Source organism: Plasmodium falciparum (genome assembly GCF_000002765.6).
Source record: "Plasmodium falciparum 3D7 genome assembly, chromosome: 7".
In the NCBI taxonomy this organism is placed as follows: Eukaryota; Apicomplexa; class Aconoidasida; order Haemosporida; family Plasmodiidae; genus Plasmodium; species Plasmodium falciparum.
Genome location: NC_004328.3, coordinates 107501 through 125000, shown reverse-complemented (window position 1 = coordinate 125000; position 17500 = coordinate 107501). Strand labels below are relative to the sequence as shown.

Sequence of the window (17500 nt, the reverse complement as noted above, 5' to 3'; positions counted from 1 at the left end):
TATAAATATTATGGATAAGATATGTTATCCTAATATGGGTGTAGAAAATGTTGGAAGGTACAATAAGAATAAAGAAAATGCAAACATTCAAGAAAATAATAATAATAATAATAATAATAAAAATTATAGTGCTGACAACAAAAATAATAATTGTAATAATAATTATAATAATAATGATGTTCGTTCGTATAATAATTTATTAGGATGTAATAATTTTATTCATAAAAATATGTGTGATAATAAAGAGGGTAAAAAAGAAAGTGAGAAAGGAACAAACGCTACTTCAAATAATACTAAAAATGATTTAAATATTAATGTAAAAAAGGATAGTAATAATAATATTTATTATGAAAAAGAGAATAATTATATGATTAATATATATGAAAAGTTTGAAAAGAATCGGAAACATCTAAAGAAATTATTAAACACAAATTTCCCCGTTTGTATTTATAAAAAAATTTGTAAAAGAAGATCTAAGGAATTACCAACAGCTTTAAATATTTATGACAGTCTGGATATGTTACTAAAAATGAATAGCCAAAAGGAAAATGATGCAAGTGAAATTGATGAAGATATAAAAGAAATAAATGAACAAGAAATTGATAAAATGGTACCAATGAATGATGAAAAAAATATTTTTAAAAAATTCAAGGACCATTTTGTTATTGATTATTCTGGTAGAGTAAATAATAATAGTTTTACTTATCCAAGTATATTACTAAGAAATAAAAATGCCTTAAAGAATTTAAACAGAAATGTTAATGTTGATAAGTATAAGCGGTATATATTTTTGGGTATCCATTCATTCCTCTTTGCTTTTGAATTATATTTTGTAAAAGGAAAACACCAAGGAAAAGAAATAGAAAAAAAAAACAAAAAAGGGCAACATAAATATGGTGATGAAGCACACGAATATGGTGATGAAGCACACGAATATGGTGATGAAGCACACGAATATGGTGATGAAGCACACGAATATGGTGATGAAGCACACGAATATGGTGATGAAGCACACGAATATGGTGATGAAGCACACGAATATGGTGATGATGAACACGAATATGGTGATGAGGAACACGAATATGGTGATGAGGAACACGAATATGGTGATGAAGCACATGAATATCATAAAGAACAAGATAATAATATTAATGGGTCCCATATGGGTACGCATGCAAATTCGTGTAACCTATTTCCAAATAATAATTATGTTTATAAAAAATTAGAACATATGAAAAAGGAGATATATAATATAAAGAATAAATTTTTTTCAATAATAAGAAAGAACGGTTGTGAGAAAAGCATAAAAATAAAATACTTATTTAAAATATATTTAGGTGTAACAACCCCTTTAGAAATTGTTATGAGAGAAAAAGGAAATATACTGAGTATAAGAACTTGTGATAAGGTATTTTTATTTAAAGTTAATTATAAGTATAATATTTATGATTGTAATATTTTGGATGGTCATAACAAAATGTTTTCATCATCGATATGTGAAAAAAAGGAAAATATAAAAGAATATAATAATGTGAATATGTTGGATAGTAATTATAATGTGGATACTATTATAAATAATAAAAGTGATCATAAGGATAAAAGAAGAAGGTATATGTTTAGTTCCATTGATGAAATACGATCATATCATACCATTCATAATCCGATACAAAAAGAAATAAATGAATTATGTTGTTTTAGTGATGATATTTATCAATCGTATTTACTTGTAATAACATTAAGATCAGGAGTACATACATTATATATTTATAATTTAAAAAATATTGATTTACAGAATGCTGTTAAGGTTAATATTTCTGCATATAAAGGATTTAAACAAATAAAATGGACTAAATGTTATGACATGTTAATATCTTTATCAAATGTAGGAAATAACATATTAGTATTAAAAAATAAACATTTAAATAACTGGAGTTTTTTTATTTCTGATTTTGAATTAATAGATTCGAATATTGAAGTTATTGAAGATGATAACGAATTTGATATAATAGAAAATATCCAACCGAAACATAAAAATATGGAAGATAATATATGGAAATATATAATTATATATTTAAATTTATTTATTAAAAATAATGTATTTATTCAAAATTTAGTGCATCCATCTTCTCTTTTTCCTATTTTATATACAGGTTATTATATTAATAGTCCTAAGTATTTTTTTTATAACTTATCTTATGATTTAACAAAACAAAACTTTTTAACCTATCAATCAGATGATGATGATAAATGTAGTAAACCAAAATATGTAAAGGATAGAAATAATTGTAATGAATTTGTTAATATAAAGGAACATGTGGAATCATATATGAATACAGACCAAGAAATATGTACAAATATAAATGGAGAGATGAATCATATGGAAAAGGCAAATTTACAAATTAAAGACAATTCAAATAATATTGAATTAATAACAACCTCTATGAAATATTATTTGTATTACAAAAATATTATTAACTTTTCAATATGATAGGACACAAGTTGTTCATATATTTGTTGGAAGATATATATAATATGTACACATTTTTTTTTTTTATTTGTATTGAAAAAAAAAAATATATATATGTATATATATATATGTATATATTTTTTTTATTTGTTTTTTTTTTAATATTTCTTATAAGAATATTAAACTTTTGTGATAAATATATATTATTTTTTAATAGACAACAAAATATTTATTTTTACAAAAGGTTATGAATATTTAAAAGTCTGTTTATGATGTTACCATATTAAGACCTTTTATGATATTAAAATAAAAAAAAAAATATATAAATATATATATATATATATATGTTCATATATTAACACCAAAAAAAAAAAAGAAAAAAGAAAAGAAAAAAATAGCTTATAAATCATTTTATTCAAATTGTATATTATAATTATATTACAAAAAAAAAAAAAAAAGGTTAAAATTTATACATATGATAAAGAAGTCGTTCATGTTATTATAAATGTACTACAAATTCGTATTATATATATATATATATATATATATATATATATATTTTATTTATTTTGTATATTCAAAATTTAATAATTGGATAGTGATAATTAATACTATTTTTTATAACATTAAATAAATGTTTATTTTCAATAGCTGCTGCTATTCTCTCCTTGTCATTTAGTTGCTTATTTATTGAATGTTCAGAATTATGTGATCCAGGATATATATAAATGTTCGTTTTGTAATTATTACATAATGAATATTGTAATTTTATACTTATCATTAATCCTATAAGTGTTGCTAAAGAACAATTTGGTATAGTAGGTGTAAAATATACTGTAATTAATTTTTCTTCATAATTTATATGAATATTTTTTTTCTCTATAATTTTTAGAGCTTCTAATGTATAAGAATATTCTGGATCTTTTATATCTCTTAATAAATCAAATATTTCGTCTACATTAATTTTATCTTCTTCATAGTATATATCACATAAATCACTTTTATTATATATATGTTCTTTTATTGTTAACTCATCTAATGAGCTTCGATTTTCTTCTCCTTCATTTGTATTATACAATATTGGATTCTCATTTTCAAATATGTAATTATTATTATTCATATTAAAATATAAAAAAAAAAATAAAATAATAAAAAATAAAAAAAAATAATTATAAATAATATGGATATAAATATATATGGAGTTAAGTAATTGTTGATATATATATATATATATATAAATATATATATTTATTTATATTTATTATATTATTATTTATTTAATTTATTTTTTTTCTTTTTTTTTACGCTATATTTTAATTAATAATAGTTATGAAATTTTTCTTTTCCCCTTTTTTTCATCATACATATGAATTATATTATATAATATATGAATTGAAAAGTTGACATATGATTTATATATATATATGTATATATTTATTTATTTATTTATAGTTGAGAAAAAATCAAGTAGGTACCAAAAAAAAAAAAAAAAAAAAAAAAAAAAAAAAAAAAATATATATATATTTAAATGTATATAATATATATATATTTTTATATATATATATTTTTATATATATATATTTTTATATATATATATTTATTATATATATGTAAATTTTTACCAAAATAATTATGTTTACCTTCAGCATATATAGTTTTATATTTTAAAAATAAATAAATAAATAAATAAATAAATAATTAAACATATAAATAAAATACAACATATACATATATATATATATATATATATATATAATATTTTATTAAGTATTATGTAATTTTTGTAGCTTTAAATAGTTTTGAATTTTTTTTAAGGTATGTGCCTCAAAGTGAGCCGCAAAAGACTCTGGGGTAATTTTTTTGTATGTATTATATTTCGAAATAATAGATTGTACATGTTTATATTGATAAATATCTGAATTATAATTTTTTACAAAGTTATCTAATTTTTGTAAATTATAAAAATGTAAATCTATATATTGATCAAAGAATGTGTTTCCTTTCGATAGATAGATATAATAATATTGATACAATGGATTTTCTGGATTTTTTAGATCTTTATAAAACTTATAGTATATAGAATTATGTATATTTATATTATTATTTATTTGATCGTCTATTTCATTTTCGAGATTTATAATATTTTTTTTAATACAATTAGATATTTTTTCAAAATGATATCTTAAAGTAGAAACTAAATTTTTATTATCATGATTATGAAAATGGTTGTCTTGGGATTTCATCATATCTTGATTATTATTAAGCAAATTGTTATAATTATCCTTTTTAGAAGACTTGAAAATATTATTATGATGATAATTATTATTATTATTATTATTATTATTATTATTTTTATTATTATTATTTTTATTATTATTATTATTATTATTATTATTATTATTTGTGTTAATATTTTCTGTAACTGGAAAATAATCAGATTTAATTTTTTGTATTATTTCAATATTGTTTACATTAAAAATGTAATTTATTAAATTCCATAAGAGATAATGAATAACAATGGATAAAATACCTTCACAACAAAACATTAATTTTCTTTTACTATCATTTAAAATATTTATATATAGGTTCACATATTCGTCTAGATTTTTTTTTAAATTCTCCGTTTTCTTATTCAAGTTATCATTTGATAATAAGTTTATTTTATTATTTTTATATTTATTCTTATATTCGTCGACATTATTAGTACTATTATAGGATTCATTAATAATTCTTAAAATTTCATTAACATAATTTTCACTGTCAATAATATTATATAAAGAATCGCAGTATGTTAATATACGTATTTCGTTGATCATATTTAATTTTTTATCAAGAAATGTTTGAAATGTGTAGATAACATCATTAGTGGGTTTGTTACAATATATTTTGTTCTTATTATTGCAATGATTATTTTGTTTTAACATGTAATAATTATCATCATCATAATTACCACCTGTATTATCTGTAGGAAAGGTACCTATTTTATTATATTGTAATTCACATTTTTGTACATGTATATTACTATTATGTTTATGTTTATGTTTATCTTTATCTTTATCTTTATCTCGGTCTTGTTTTTTATCCTTTGAATCTTCATTCAATTTTATTATTTCTTCCTTCATATTGATTAATACACAAAAGATGGATTCTAGGGCAATGATTTTTTCAGAAAGAGCATATAAAGAGGTAAAACTAAATATTTTAGAACAATTGCTTAAAGGATAAATCGATAAATAATTTTTATCATTCATTATATTACTATCATGTGTAATATTATTTTTTGATGAAGATGGGAATGATGTATTTATATTACTGTTTACATATAAGAAATTATAATGTTCTTCATTTTTTTTTATTTCATCATTATAATGTTGTAAAAATTTACACAATTCTGTATATTTTTCTTGTTTTTTTATTATAAAGAGTATATTATTTATATTTAATTTCTCTTTATTTTGTTTGACGTTAATTAAAAGTTCTTGTATATTAGATCGTTTCATAAAATAATAGCATATAATATATATATACATATCAATGGATTTGAATATATATTTATGTATATCTTCTTTTAAATTATGAACTAAATTTTGAAGAATAAAATAATCTTGTATTATGCATGTTAATAAATTACTAGAATTGGAAGTAATACTCTCAAAATTTACAATATTGAAATAAGGTGTTTCAGATATATTTTTTTTTTTATCTACTTTTGAACAGGATATATTATAAGAATAAAAATCTTCTTTTTTTACATTTTTGTCATCACAAATAGATATATCAAAACTTTTATTTGTTACATTTATATTTGGTATATCATCATCATATTTTTGTGTATGTTGATCAAAACATAGGTATTGTCTTATGTTTTCAAAATTAAATTTTTTCAAAGGGTTCGGAGAAAAAGGCACATTTAAAAAATCATGAAATTCGTTTTTATAAAAGGTTAATATATTATTAAAATTAAAAGTAAAATTAAAATTGTTATTACATATTTTATTATTAATTTTATTTGGTATACGTAACCAATGATCTCTATTAATCATATCATTTAACGTTTTAATATTTAAATAATAGAATGTGGGGAAATAACTTTTTTTTAATTTCTTTTCTACATCTAGAAAAATATCATGATTTTGTAAAATGTCTTTTAATAAGTTAGGATCTTCAAAAATGGAAGTTCTTATATGTTCTTCAATGTAAACGTTCTTTTGTTCATTATAAAGAGTATTACAACTATATTTATAATCATTTTTTTTTATATTTACATGTATTTTTTCATTGACATTTATATTATCCTTCGGATTAGCACATACATTTATGTTATCCTTCGGATTAACATATACATTTATGTTTTCTTTCGGATTAGCACATACATTTATGTTATCCTTCGGATTAACAAATACATTTATGTTGTCCTTCAGATTAACATATACATTTATATTTTTATTTTCCTTTAGACTTTTAGTTAAATAATATATTTGATCATTTGAAGAATTATATTTGAATAGATATGAATGTAAACAATATATGATGGTCAGAAAAATATATGAACATAAGTGATTAAAATTGAAATTATTAAATTGTATATTTTCAATAATAGTTTTTATTACTTTTTCCATATTTTTTAAAAATTTCTTTTTTACATATATTAAATGTAGTGCATTTTGTAATGTAAAATAAATATATTCTTGTGAGTAAATATAACTTATACTTTTTTCTTTTAAATACAATTCTATTTTATTTTTAATGCTTGTACATTTTTGATCATATGTTTGATTTTCCATTGTATCCTTTTTTAAGAAATATGTTAATACATGTGAGTTATACGTGTTTGGTATATAAAAAATATTACTTTGATTATTATCGATATTATAAAATTGTGAATAGTTAGATTCATCCAAATTATTTGTTACATTATTTTGTATATGTATATCTTCATTATAAATATTATAATTTTGCGATAATTGTTTGGTTGTTGTTATTTCTTGATACGTTTCATTTGTAAGTTTATCTGTGTACATATTTATTGTTTGTACATTATCATTATTATATTGATATATTTTATTATATAGTGTTAGATTTGTTTTTTCAAGATGATCAAATTTTGTTTTATTCTCCGTTTGATATTTAGAGATATCGTTATTTTTTTGTAAATAATAATTTAGTAGATATATTATTATATAATCATATTTATTGAAAACATCAAATAAAATTTCATATATTTTGATGAGTGAAAGTAGACTGCTGGTATCATTTAATTTAGGAACAAGTTCGTTTAAAGGAATAAACAAAAAATTATCTGCATCATTTTGTTGATTTGTTGAATGATTATTTTTGTATATGTCTCTATCATTTATATTATTATTATTATTATTGGAACCATAATTTTTATTTTTATTTTTATTTTTTATGTTTTCATCAATTTGATCATATTTTAAATATATCATATTATGTGTTAAATTTGTTTTGTCATATATAGATATGTCTTGATCTATTAATTCTTCAGATTGTTCCGTTTTGTATGATAAAAAATTTTGTTGGAACTTTTCAGCTTGACTTACTTTATGATTATCCTGATCTTGACAAAAAGATTTATCTTGTAGATTATGATATATATTTTGACATTGTAGTATATCTTTATTTTGACATTGTAGTATATCTTTATTATGATTTTGTAGTGCATCTACATTTTTATTTTTTATTTCATCTACATTTTTATTTTGATAAGGAGAATTATATAAATTTTGATTGTTGCGTTTTTTTTGATGTATTTTATTAAAATGATCAAGAGTGTTATTAATTTTATTTTTACATTTCGAATTTATTTGATTTTTTATTAAAGCATCTTCAGCTATTTTATGAAGAGTATCTTCTTGTTGAGTTTCCATATTTCTCATAAAGCATGAGAAAACAATTTGTTTCGATATTTGTTGAAAAAATTGATACATGTATACTAAAGAATTATCGATAAAATTAAATGGTTTTATTTTAAAGAGTAAATAGTAAATTTTTAATAATGTTGTTAAGAGTTCATTAATATTTATTTGATTTGTTTTTTTGGAATCATCTGAAAATAAAAAGTGAACAAAATTTGTTTCATTATTTTCTTTTATTCTATTAAAATAGATAGAGAACATTTTATGTTTTAAATTATTTACACATTTTATGTGTTGTAACAATTTATGGTTATGATTTATAAATTGATATAATTGATAAAACGCAATAGATGAGAATTCGAAATTTTTTTTTAAAATATTTTTAAAAAGTAGAATATCGTAATAAGATATAATAAATATAATTAATAAAATTAAATTAATTTGTTTATATAAATTTTTTTTAGATATTAAATCTATTATATGTAATTTCTCTTTATATTTTTTTTCTTGTAAGCATTTTATTTCATTTAAATTATTAGATAAATGATTCTTCATATTTGTAATATCCGAATCTATATCTTTAATTTTAACAGTACTAAGAAGAAAATTTTTATATTTCTTTTCTAATTTTTTATAAATGGTAGTTTCAATTTCTATTCTGATAGAATTTAAATTATTAATAATTTTCATAATCTCTTCAACGTTAAAAATATCATTCACTTTATTTAATTCTTGTGAGAAAACGAATTTTACTTTATCTTCAAGGTGGTTGCCATTTTTCAAATGATCAGAAAAGAAACATATATCATGTTCACCTTTTGACTTTTTATTTTTATAAACATGTTTATTAATATGCTTATTATTCTTGAAGTTATTTGTATCCCTGTTTGTTATATTTCCCTTACCACAGGTATTAATTAGATTGTTCATGTTATTTATAGAATTGTTATTATATTTATGTTTATAATCTATAAGTTTACAATATTTATGTTCATCATTTATATCAATAGGATTATTTGTATTAATAGGATCAATTATATCAATAGGATTATTTGTATCAATAGCATTATTTGTATCAATATGATCATTTATATTAATAGAATTATTTATATTAATAGCATCATTTTCATCACTTTCTTCAGATGTATCACTTTCATCATTACATTTTATATCTTGTATGGAAGAACATGCTGGATCCTTAATCCGTATGGACGACTTGTCTTTTAAAAATTCATGAGGATTATTTTGTTTATAAATAAATACATCATTATTTGAATAGAAATAAAATTCCTTTCCTGTAAGGTGATTTATACTATTATTTATGTCGAAAAATGTAATTTCATCATTTGGTACTTCATCATTGTCTTTTGAAATATCCGAAATGTTAAGTATCACGTTGCTTTCTTCTTGTTCTTTCATTATATATATTTTATTTTATTTTATAATAATAATTTTTTTTTTTTGCACATATGTGTTTGCATTTTATTTACATTGTAATTAGGTAAATCATAAAAATAAAGGATATGGAAAAAAAGAAAAAAAAAAAAAAAAAAAAAAAAAAAAAAAAAAGACGAAGTAAATATTGTATAAATAAATCATAAAATTATGTGGTTACGCAGATACATATATATCTTCACGACATTAATAGTAAAAATGAATCTGTCAGTATGTAATAAATAAAAAAAAATATATATGTATAAATATATATATATATATTTTATATTTTTTGGTTGAACTAATAGATAAATGAAGCACAAAACAAATAAATAAAATAATTGTATTTCCCCCCAAAATTTGAAGGTTCAATTATATTACACTACTTATATATTTAAATATATATATATATATATATATGTATATATTTTATGTCCCATATTTTATCTTATAACCTATTATGATAAAACATATAACATATATATTTATATGTATATATAATATTAACCTAAAATATGTAAAATATACAAAATATGTAAATTAAGTAAATTATATAAATTACGTAAATTCTTTAAAAAACAAATAAAAAATAATATATACATATATATTATATGTATAATATATATTTTAAAGGTATAAAAATCTAAGATTATTTTTAAAGGCTCATATAATATATTTAATACAATATAATATACATATATATTATATATATAATATTGTAAGCACTATATATATATATATATATATATGTATATTTTTTTTTTTTTTTTTTTTTTTTTTTTTTTTGGAAGTTCATATAATGTAAATGGTTTAAAAATTTAATCCTTCCTTGTATGATTATAATATTATTATTTGAGAAATGGGAAGATAAAAAGAAAAACATATATGAATGAATAAAATAAATAAATAATATATATATATATATATATATATATATATATATATATTATATTTTTGTGGGAACTTTTTAATCTTATTATTAAAATAAAATATATAATAATGAGGAACAAATGAAAACAATTTATATGTTTTATATTATCGTATGATTATATTCTTATTTGTTCTTATATTTTGATTTTATAATACTCTTATTTGTTCATAAAATAAACAAAAAAATAAAAAAAAATATGTGGGCTATAATTATTATTAACCTTTAGTCTAAAACAAAAATTGCGATATGTTATAATATTTATATTAATATTTGTTCTTTTTTTTTTTTTTTTTTTTTTTTTCCAATTATTGTTTCAATTTGTTATATTTTTTAATTCGTATATAATGAAATTACATGTGAGCTTATTATATTTTTTTTTCCTTTTCTTAACATTTTTTAACATATTAAAAGCTCAAGTAAGATTAAAATTCATATATATATATATAAGAAAAAGAAATATCATTTAGTTTTAGTATAAATTTATAAACGTACACAATTTGTACATTTTTAATTTTTTTAGGATAATAAAAATAAGGTTGAAGAAACACATGAAGAGCAAGGTGAAATGACGCAAGAAGAAAAAGACGAAATATATTCTGAATTTGTTGATTATGATTTAAATAAAGATGGTATGATTTGTTTTTTTTATTTTTTTAAATAAAAAATGAAATATTATATGAACTATATTGAATGACTATACGTATTAATATAGGGAGATATACAAAAGAAATGTATATATATATATATATATATATATATATATATATATATTATATTTATGTCATAGTAACATAAGTCTTATGAAATAGATATAAGTATAGGACAATTTTTTTTTTTTTTTTTTTTTTTTTTTTCTAGGATTAATTGATGCTGAAGAAATTGTTGTTACGTTAAAAAATATGAAAAAGGCAGATTTTATAAATTTTTTTAATAAAGTAGACTTAGATTCTTCCGGAACAAGTAGGGAATATATTTTTGCATATTTTATTAATTAATGTGATGATATTATATCATATATATATATATATATATATATATATATATATATTATTTGTATGTTTAAGATTTAAATTATTATTATATCTTTTCCCTTTTTTTTTTTTTATAGTTTCCATTGATGAATACATGTTATTTATAAATTCCAACTGAAAGATGGTGATAATAATAAATAAAGCATAATACAAAATAGAAGGATGAATATTTATTTAGAATATATTATATATATATATATATATATATATTTATTTATTTATTTATGTATATATTTATATGCAAATTTTTTTAATTTTTTTAGTTGTCCTTTATAAAATAATTTTTTATATATTTTAATAATTAATATTAACATTATCTTTTTAAAATTTTGAATGAAACCAAAGAATTAAAAATTAATGAGATTTATTTAATATAATAGATGAGGTGTATAAATAATTCTATATATATATATATATATATATATATATATATACCTTTTTAATTTGTTAATAATATTTTTTTAAATTTTAACATAAAATTTTATGTACATTTTATACTTATATATAAGACTAATAACAATTTGTCGTGTTCATATAGAAATATCAATTAACACATTTACTTTGTAAATATATAAATATATATATATATATACTTTTAAATAACAAATTTAATTATAATTTATAAAAAAGATAATTATCTTTGAACACAATAATAGTTAAATATATAAAATACAAGTGAATATTTATAGTATTATATTCTAAATAACAACAAAGTTAAAGCATTATTATTACATAAGTACATAATTAAAGGAAAATTTTTAAAAAATGTATAATTAAGAATAAAATATATGACTTATTTATTCATTTTATTAAACAGAAATTTAGGTAAACGTATAAATATATATATATATATATTAACTGATAATAATATGAATAACATATATAAATATATATGTATAATTTACATTAATTGTAAATGATATTTTTATGAAATACATATTTTTACTTTATAAATTTCTTAAAAAAAAATTAAAATATATAATATGCATGAAATGAATGTAATATTTTAATATATAATATTTCATGTTTTTACATTATATTTTTATAAAAATTAAATGATAAAAATAACAATAAATATAATTTAATTTCGTTTTTAATTTTTAAATTAAATGAGAAAAATTAAAAAATTTCCGATGAACCGGAATCGAACCGGTGACCAACAGATAACCATTTCAACTACAGTCTGCCGCTCTACCAACTGAGCTATCATCGGTATATAAATTTACCTTTTCATATAAAGTTATATGAAAAACATAAATATGATTATAACACAACTTATACGTAAAAAAAAATATATGTAATATATTTAATAAAATATTATTAAATTTATATATTTTGTAAATTTTTCCTTTTAATTTTATGAATTCATATTTTCTTTTAAAATTAAAAAAAAAAAAAAAAAATTTTCCCTTCTTTATTATTATATTTATATATTATACAAAAATATATTATTCATTATAAATAAATATATATATATATATATTAATATATATGTATTATGCTTTCATTTTTATTTTTCTTAAAAAAAAAAAAAAAAATTCAATTTTTACCATATTTTATTATGTATCATAATTTATTTATAAATAATATATAAAAATTTAAATTGTATAGAATTCTTTTATAAATATTAAAAAATAAGAGGAAAAAAGATATATATATTATTTATATATAAAGAGAATTGATAAAATAATTATACAAATTGAAAAATTTAATGAAGGGCGACTAGCTCAAGTGGTAGAGCGCTCGCTTAGCATGCGAGAGGTACGGGGATCGATACCCCGGTCGTCCAAATGTTGAAAATTTTTAATTTTTATAATTTTATTAAATATATATATATATATATATATATATATATATATTTATGTATTTTATATTAAATATGATTTATAAATAAATAATAAAGAAATTTTGTTGAATATTTAAAATTATAAATCACTTTAATATTAATAATTATATATCCAAACAAGTTTTAGAAAATTAATAATATAATTATTTCTATCTATCAATGTTAATAAAAATAATGATAATTTATATATATAATAACACTATATTATTAGCTTCATTTTTACAAAAAATATATATTATATTTATATATTATATATTGTATTTTTTTATTTTTTTAAGTTGCAGTAATACAATAATTATAGAAAACATATTATTTATTTATTTTTTTTTTATTTTTGCAATGAATATACATTAAAAAAAAAAAAGGAAAAAATATATTATGAATGCATTTTTAATAATATTGGATATAGTAAGTTTTTATGTGAATTTTAATTTTATATATAATTTACAAAAATAAATGACATATTAATATATTAAATAGAAATAATTAAAAAAAAAAAAAAAAAAAATATATTATGAATGCATTTTTAATAATATTGGATATAGTAAGTTTTTATGTGAATTTTAATTTTATATATAATTTACAAAAATAAATGACATATTAATATATTAAATAGAAATAATTAAAAAAAAAAAAAAAAAAAAAATTATATATATATATATATATATATAGTAATATTATTTTTATGTTACAAAAAAAAAGATTATGGTATTCTGTCTAGGTTCCTAAATTATATTTTTATATGTGTGTCTATAGCTTCATATATTCATCTACATATCCTAGTAATATCTTTATTAGTTTTTTTTTTTTTTCTTTTTTTTTTTAATTGTAAAATTCATGAACAACATGATAACCATATACAATTAAAGATTGATAGTTTTGTATATTTATAGGTATATTTTGTTTTATATGTATTATATTATTTTTAAAGTAATATAGATATTTTAATTTATTTAGAAATAAGTGTTATGGCTTATTATTTCATGTTATTATATATATATATATATATATAAGATTGATGTACGATTTTGGTGTCTTATATCATTTAGTATATTATGAGAATATAAAATATTATTTTTGCTTGTTCCACTTCGTTTAATATTATGGTGACTTTTGCGTTCATGTTATTATGCGATATGGATGCATTACTGTATATAATAGTTTAGATCGTATAATGCTTTTCTTTTTTTTTTTTTATTTTCCACTTATTATTTTTAACTTCATTATTTTTTACTTATTAATAATTATTTTCCCCTTCTACAACGTTTCCCTCCTGGGTTCCATCTTCATAAACATATTTGCATTTACAATTAAATATTTGGGAAGAGTTACGATGTGGTTGAACATGTGATAAAGACTTATGTAATTTAGGTAATCCATTGCTCTTATTGGTACTTATCTCTAGGGTTCTTGTTTTTTGTTTCATGCCCTTAAGACCTATGGTGAGTGAGCCCGATAGGAAAGAAAATATAATTAAAAAGAGTGATATATAAAATTTCATTGTGTCGGGAAATTTATAGATGAAATAAAATATATATAATGGGATTTAAATATTGAGAAAACGAATAAAAAAAAAAACAAAAAAGAAAACAAAAAAATTAAATATATATATATATATAATTTAACGAATGAGTATGATAAAAAAATAAAATAGACAATTAAAAAAAAAAGGTTAAATTAAAAAAAAATAAAAAAACATAAGATAAATATAAAAAAATAATTATAATAATAAATAAATTTATTTTATATTTATTAAAATAAAATAATTAATGTTGTAAAAGGTTATATTTTTTATTTGATTTAGTTTTAAAAAAAAAAAAAAAAAAAAAATTAAATAGCTATAGAACAATTCCATCTAGCTAAAACGAAAAAAAAAAAAAAAAAAAAAAAAAAAAAAAAAAAAGCACTAAAAGTGATATACAATATATATATATATATATATATGTGTCTTAAAAAAATATTTAAGTTGAGATAATAAAAAATCATTTGATTTGAATAAATAATGGAATAAACATATAAAAAATGTAAAACCTTTGATTTCTACAAATATGTTAATAGGTTAATATTTCAAGAAAAAAAGAAAATTGTTTTCAAAATTTATTTATAAAAATGATATAAATATATTTATATTTTAAAGATGACAATCAAACTAGAATAATTTTTATATTGGATTGTATTATTTTTATTTCATGTGATATTGTATTAAAGTATATAATGTTGGTTTATAATGAATTTTATATATATATATATATATATATGAAATAACTTCATTGTATTTTCTATATATATTTTAAAAGAATTTTTATTGATTTTAATATAAATTTTTTTTAAACCAAATTACTTATCACTATTGTGAATACAACAATAACACTTGATAATTATGAATTAGGTTTTTTTTTTTTTTTTTTTGAATTTATTATATTGTTTTTCATTTACTTTTTTTTTTATATTATGAATTATGAAGAAAAAGGATTAAATAAGAAAAGAAACTATTTGCTTCTATATATCTCAAAAGGATTATATTAAATAGACAGAAAAAAAATATTTTGTACAAACCTTTTTGCAATTTCTGTAAACTTTATATCATTATTTTGGAAGTTTAAAAAAAAGAAGATAAGAAAAGGAATGGCAAAAAAATGAAAGAAGGAAGGAAGAAAAAGAAAAAAAAAAAAAAAAAATGGGAAAATTACATTTTCTAAATATTTTATTGAAAAATAAACTTTATACAGTTATATTTAACATGTTACTGAATATGTAACACTAAATTCTTCATAATATCATCAAAAAAAAAAAAAAAAAAAGAAGAAGAATATAAACATTGTTTTGTATACATGAAAAAAATACCCTTTTAAAGCAATCATGTAAATATATATATACATTAAATTAATAATATACTAGAATTTTTACTTTTTCAGAAGGAAATATAAAGTAATAAAAACATATTATACATATATATATATATATATATATATATATAATTTTTCTTTTATCATAGGGTAATATTATTTTCAATATAATTATATTGCATATAAGTTACTAAAAAAAAACTAAAAAAATATAAAAATTGGATAAAGTAAAAAATGAAAATAAAAATAACATTTAATTAAAAAACTTTAAATATTCATAAATAAGCAATTATTTTAATTAAATAAGAATAATAATATGTATATATATATATATATATATATATATTTATATTTATATAAAACATGAGGTGCTCTATAATTAAAAAACAAATAAAAAAAAAAAGTACCAAATAATTATTATTTATTAATTTTCTTATATAATGTACTTTTTTTTTTTTCCTCTCTTATTTAATTTAATGTCATTTATTTAAATATAAGAGGATTTTCTTTTTTTTTTATATCAGGAAATTATGGTCACTTAATTTTTTGCTGACATTAATTAGTTTTTTTCTTTTCTTTTTATTGTATTCCCCTCTATAATTTAGTACAATAAAAAAAAAAAAATAAATTTTAAAAGAAATAATAATTTAATTTAATAATAATAAAAGTCTAAATAAAGTATATTATATATATTATAAAAATATTATATTGTTTATTATCAAAGTACTTTGCATTTAAATAGTTTCGTATTTTTTAAAATTATATATATATATATATATTCATATAAATACTTTTCCAACCTTAATTTTCATTCTATTTTTTTTTTTTAAATAATATTTTTATTTTTATGGAGAGTACGTTAATAATAATAAAATAAGAGAAGGAAAAGTAAAGAAGTACTGTACGCCAAAAAAAACTAGCAATTTTACGGTGGAAATGGATATTACTGAATAGTATGCAAATATGAAAAAAAAAAAAAAAAAAACCGATAACGTTGTAGGATTTAATTAATTTAATGGAAGCAATTCATTGTTTTTCCTTTATTATATTATATATATATATATATATA

The 17500-nt window shown here is 17.7% G+C and overlaps 5 protein-coding genes and 2 non-coding genes across 7 annotated transcripts in view; 3 read left to right on the top strand and 4 right to left on the bottom strand.

Annotated features, from left to right (window-relative positions):
- PF3D7_0703200 (conserved Plasmodium protein, unknown function) overlaps positions 1-2488 on the top strand; it is a gene marked incomplete at both ends in the record, with an annotated part of 4623 nt that extends 2135 nt beyond the window's left edge. The window contains one exon of the mRNA XM_001348929.1: positions 1-2488. This exon is cut by the window's left edge and continues 2135 nt beyond it. Coding sequence (XP_001348965.1) covers positions 1-2488 — 2488 coding nt within the window.
- Positions 2489-3044: 556 nt separating this feature from the next.
- PF3D7_0703100 (cytosolic iron-sulfur assembly component 2, putative) lies at positions 3045-3587 on the bottom strand (the record flags this gene model as incomplete). Its single annotated transcript, XM_001348928.1, has 1 exon — positions 3045-3587. The coding sequence occupies one exon, from the start codon at positions 3585-3587 to the stop codon at positions 3045-3047; it is 543 nt and encodes a 180-aa protein (XP_001348964.1).
- A 643-nt stretch (positions 3588-4230) lies between these two features.
- PF3D7_0703000 (conserved Plasmodium protein, unknown function) lies at positions 4231-9762 on the bottom strand (the record flags this gene model as incomplete). Its single annotated transcript, XM_001348927.1, has 1 exon — positions 4231-9762. The coding sequence occupies one exon, from the start codon at positions 9760-9762 to the stop codon at positions 4231-4233; it is 5532 nt and encodes a 1843-aa protein (XP_001348963.1).
- A 1290-nt stretch (positions 9763-11052) lies between these two features.
- On the top strand, positions 11053-11857 carry PF3D7_0702900 (centrin, putative; the record flags this gene model as incomplete). The annotated part of the gene is made up of 4 exons (XM_002808702.1): positions 11053-11124; positions 11229-11337; positions 11567-11668; positions 11817-11857. The coding sequence occupies 4 exons, from the start codon at positions 11053-11055 to the stop codon at positions 11855-11857; spliced, it is 324 nt and encodes a 107-aa protein (XP_002808748.1).
- Positions 11858-12868: 1011 nt separating this feature from the next.
- On the bottom strand, positions 12869-12952 carry PF3D7_0702800. The gene has a single exon. It is a non-coding gene; the product is annotated as a tRNA-Tyr (tRNA).
- A 503-nt stretch (positions 12953-13455) lies between these two features.
- On the top strand, positions 13456-13528 carry PF3D7_0702700. Its single transcript has one exon. It is a non-coding gene; the product is annotated as a tRNA-Ala (tRNA).
- Positions 13529-14822: 1294 nt separating this feature from the next.
- Positions 14823-15086, bottom strand: PF3D7_0702600 (chitinase precursor fragment, truncated; the record flags this gene model as incomplete). The annotated part of the gene is made up of 1 exon (XM_001348925.1): positions 14823-15086. One exon carries the CDS (start codon positions 15084-15086, stop codon positions 14823-14825), a length of 264 nt encoding a protein of 87 aa, XP_001348961.1.
- Between the last annotated feature and the right edge of the window lie 2414 nt (positions 15087-17500).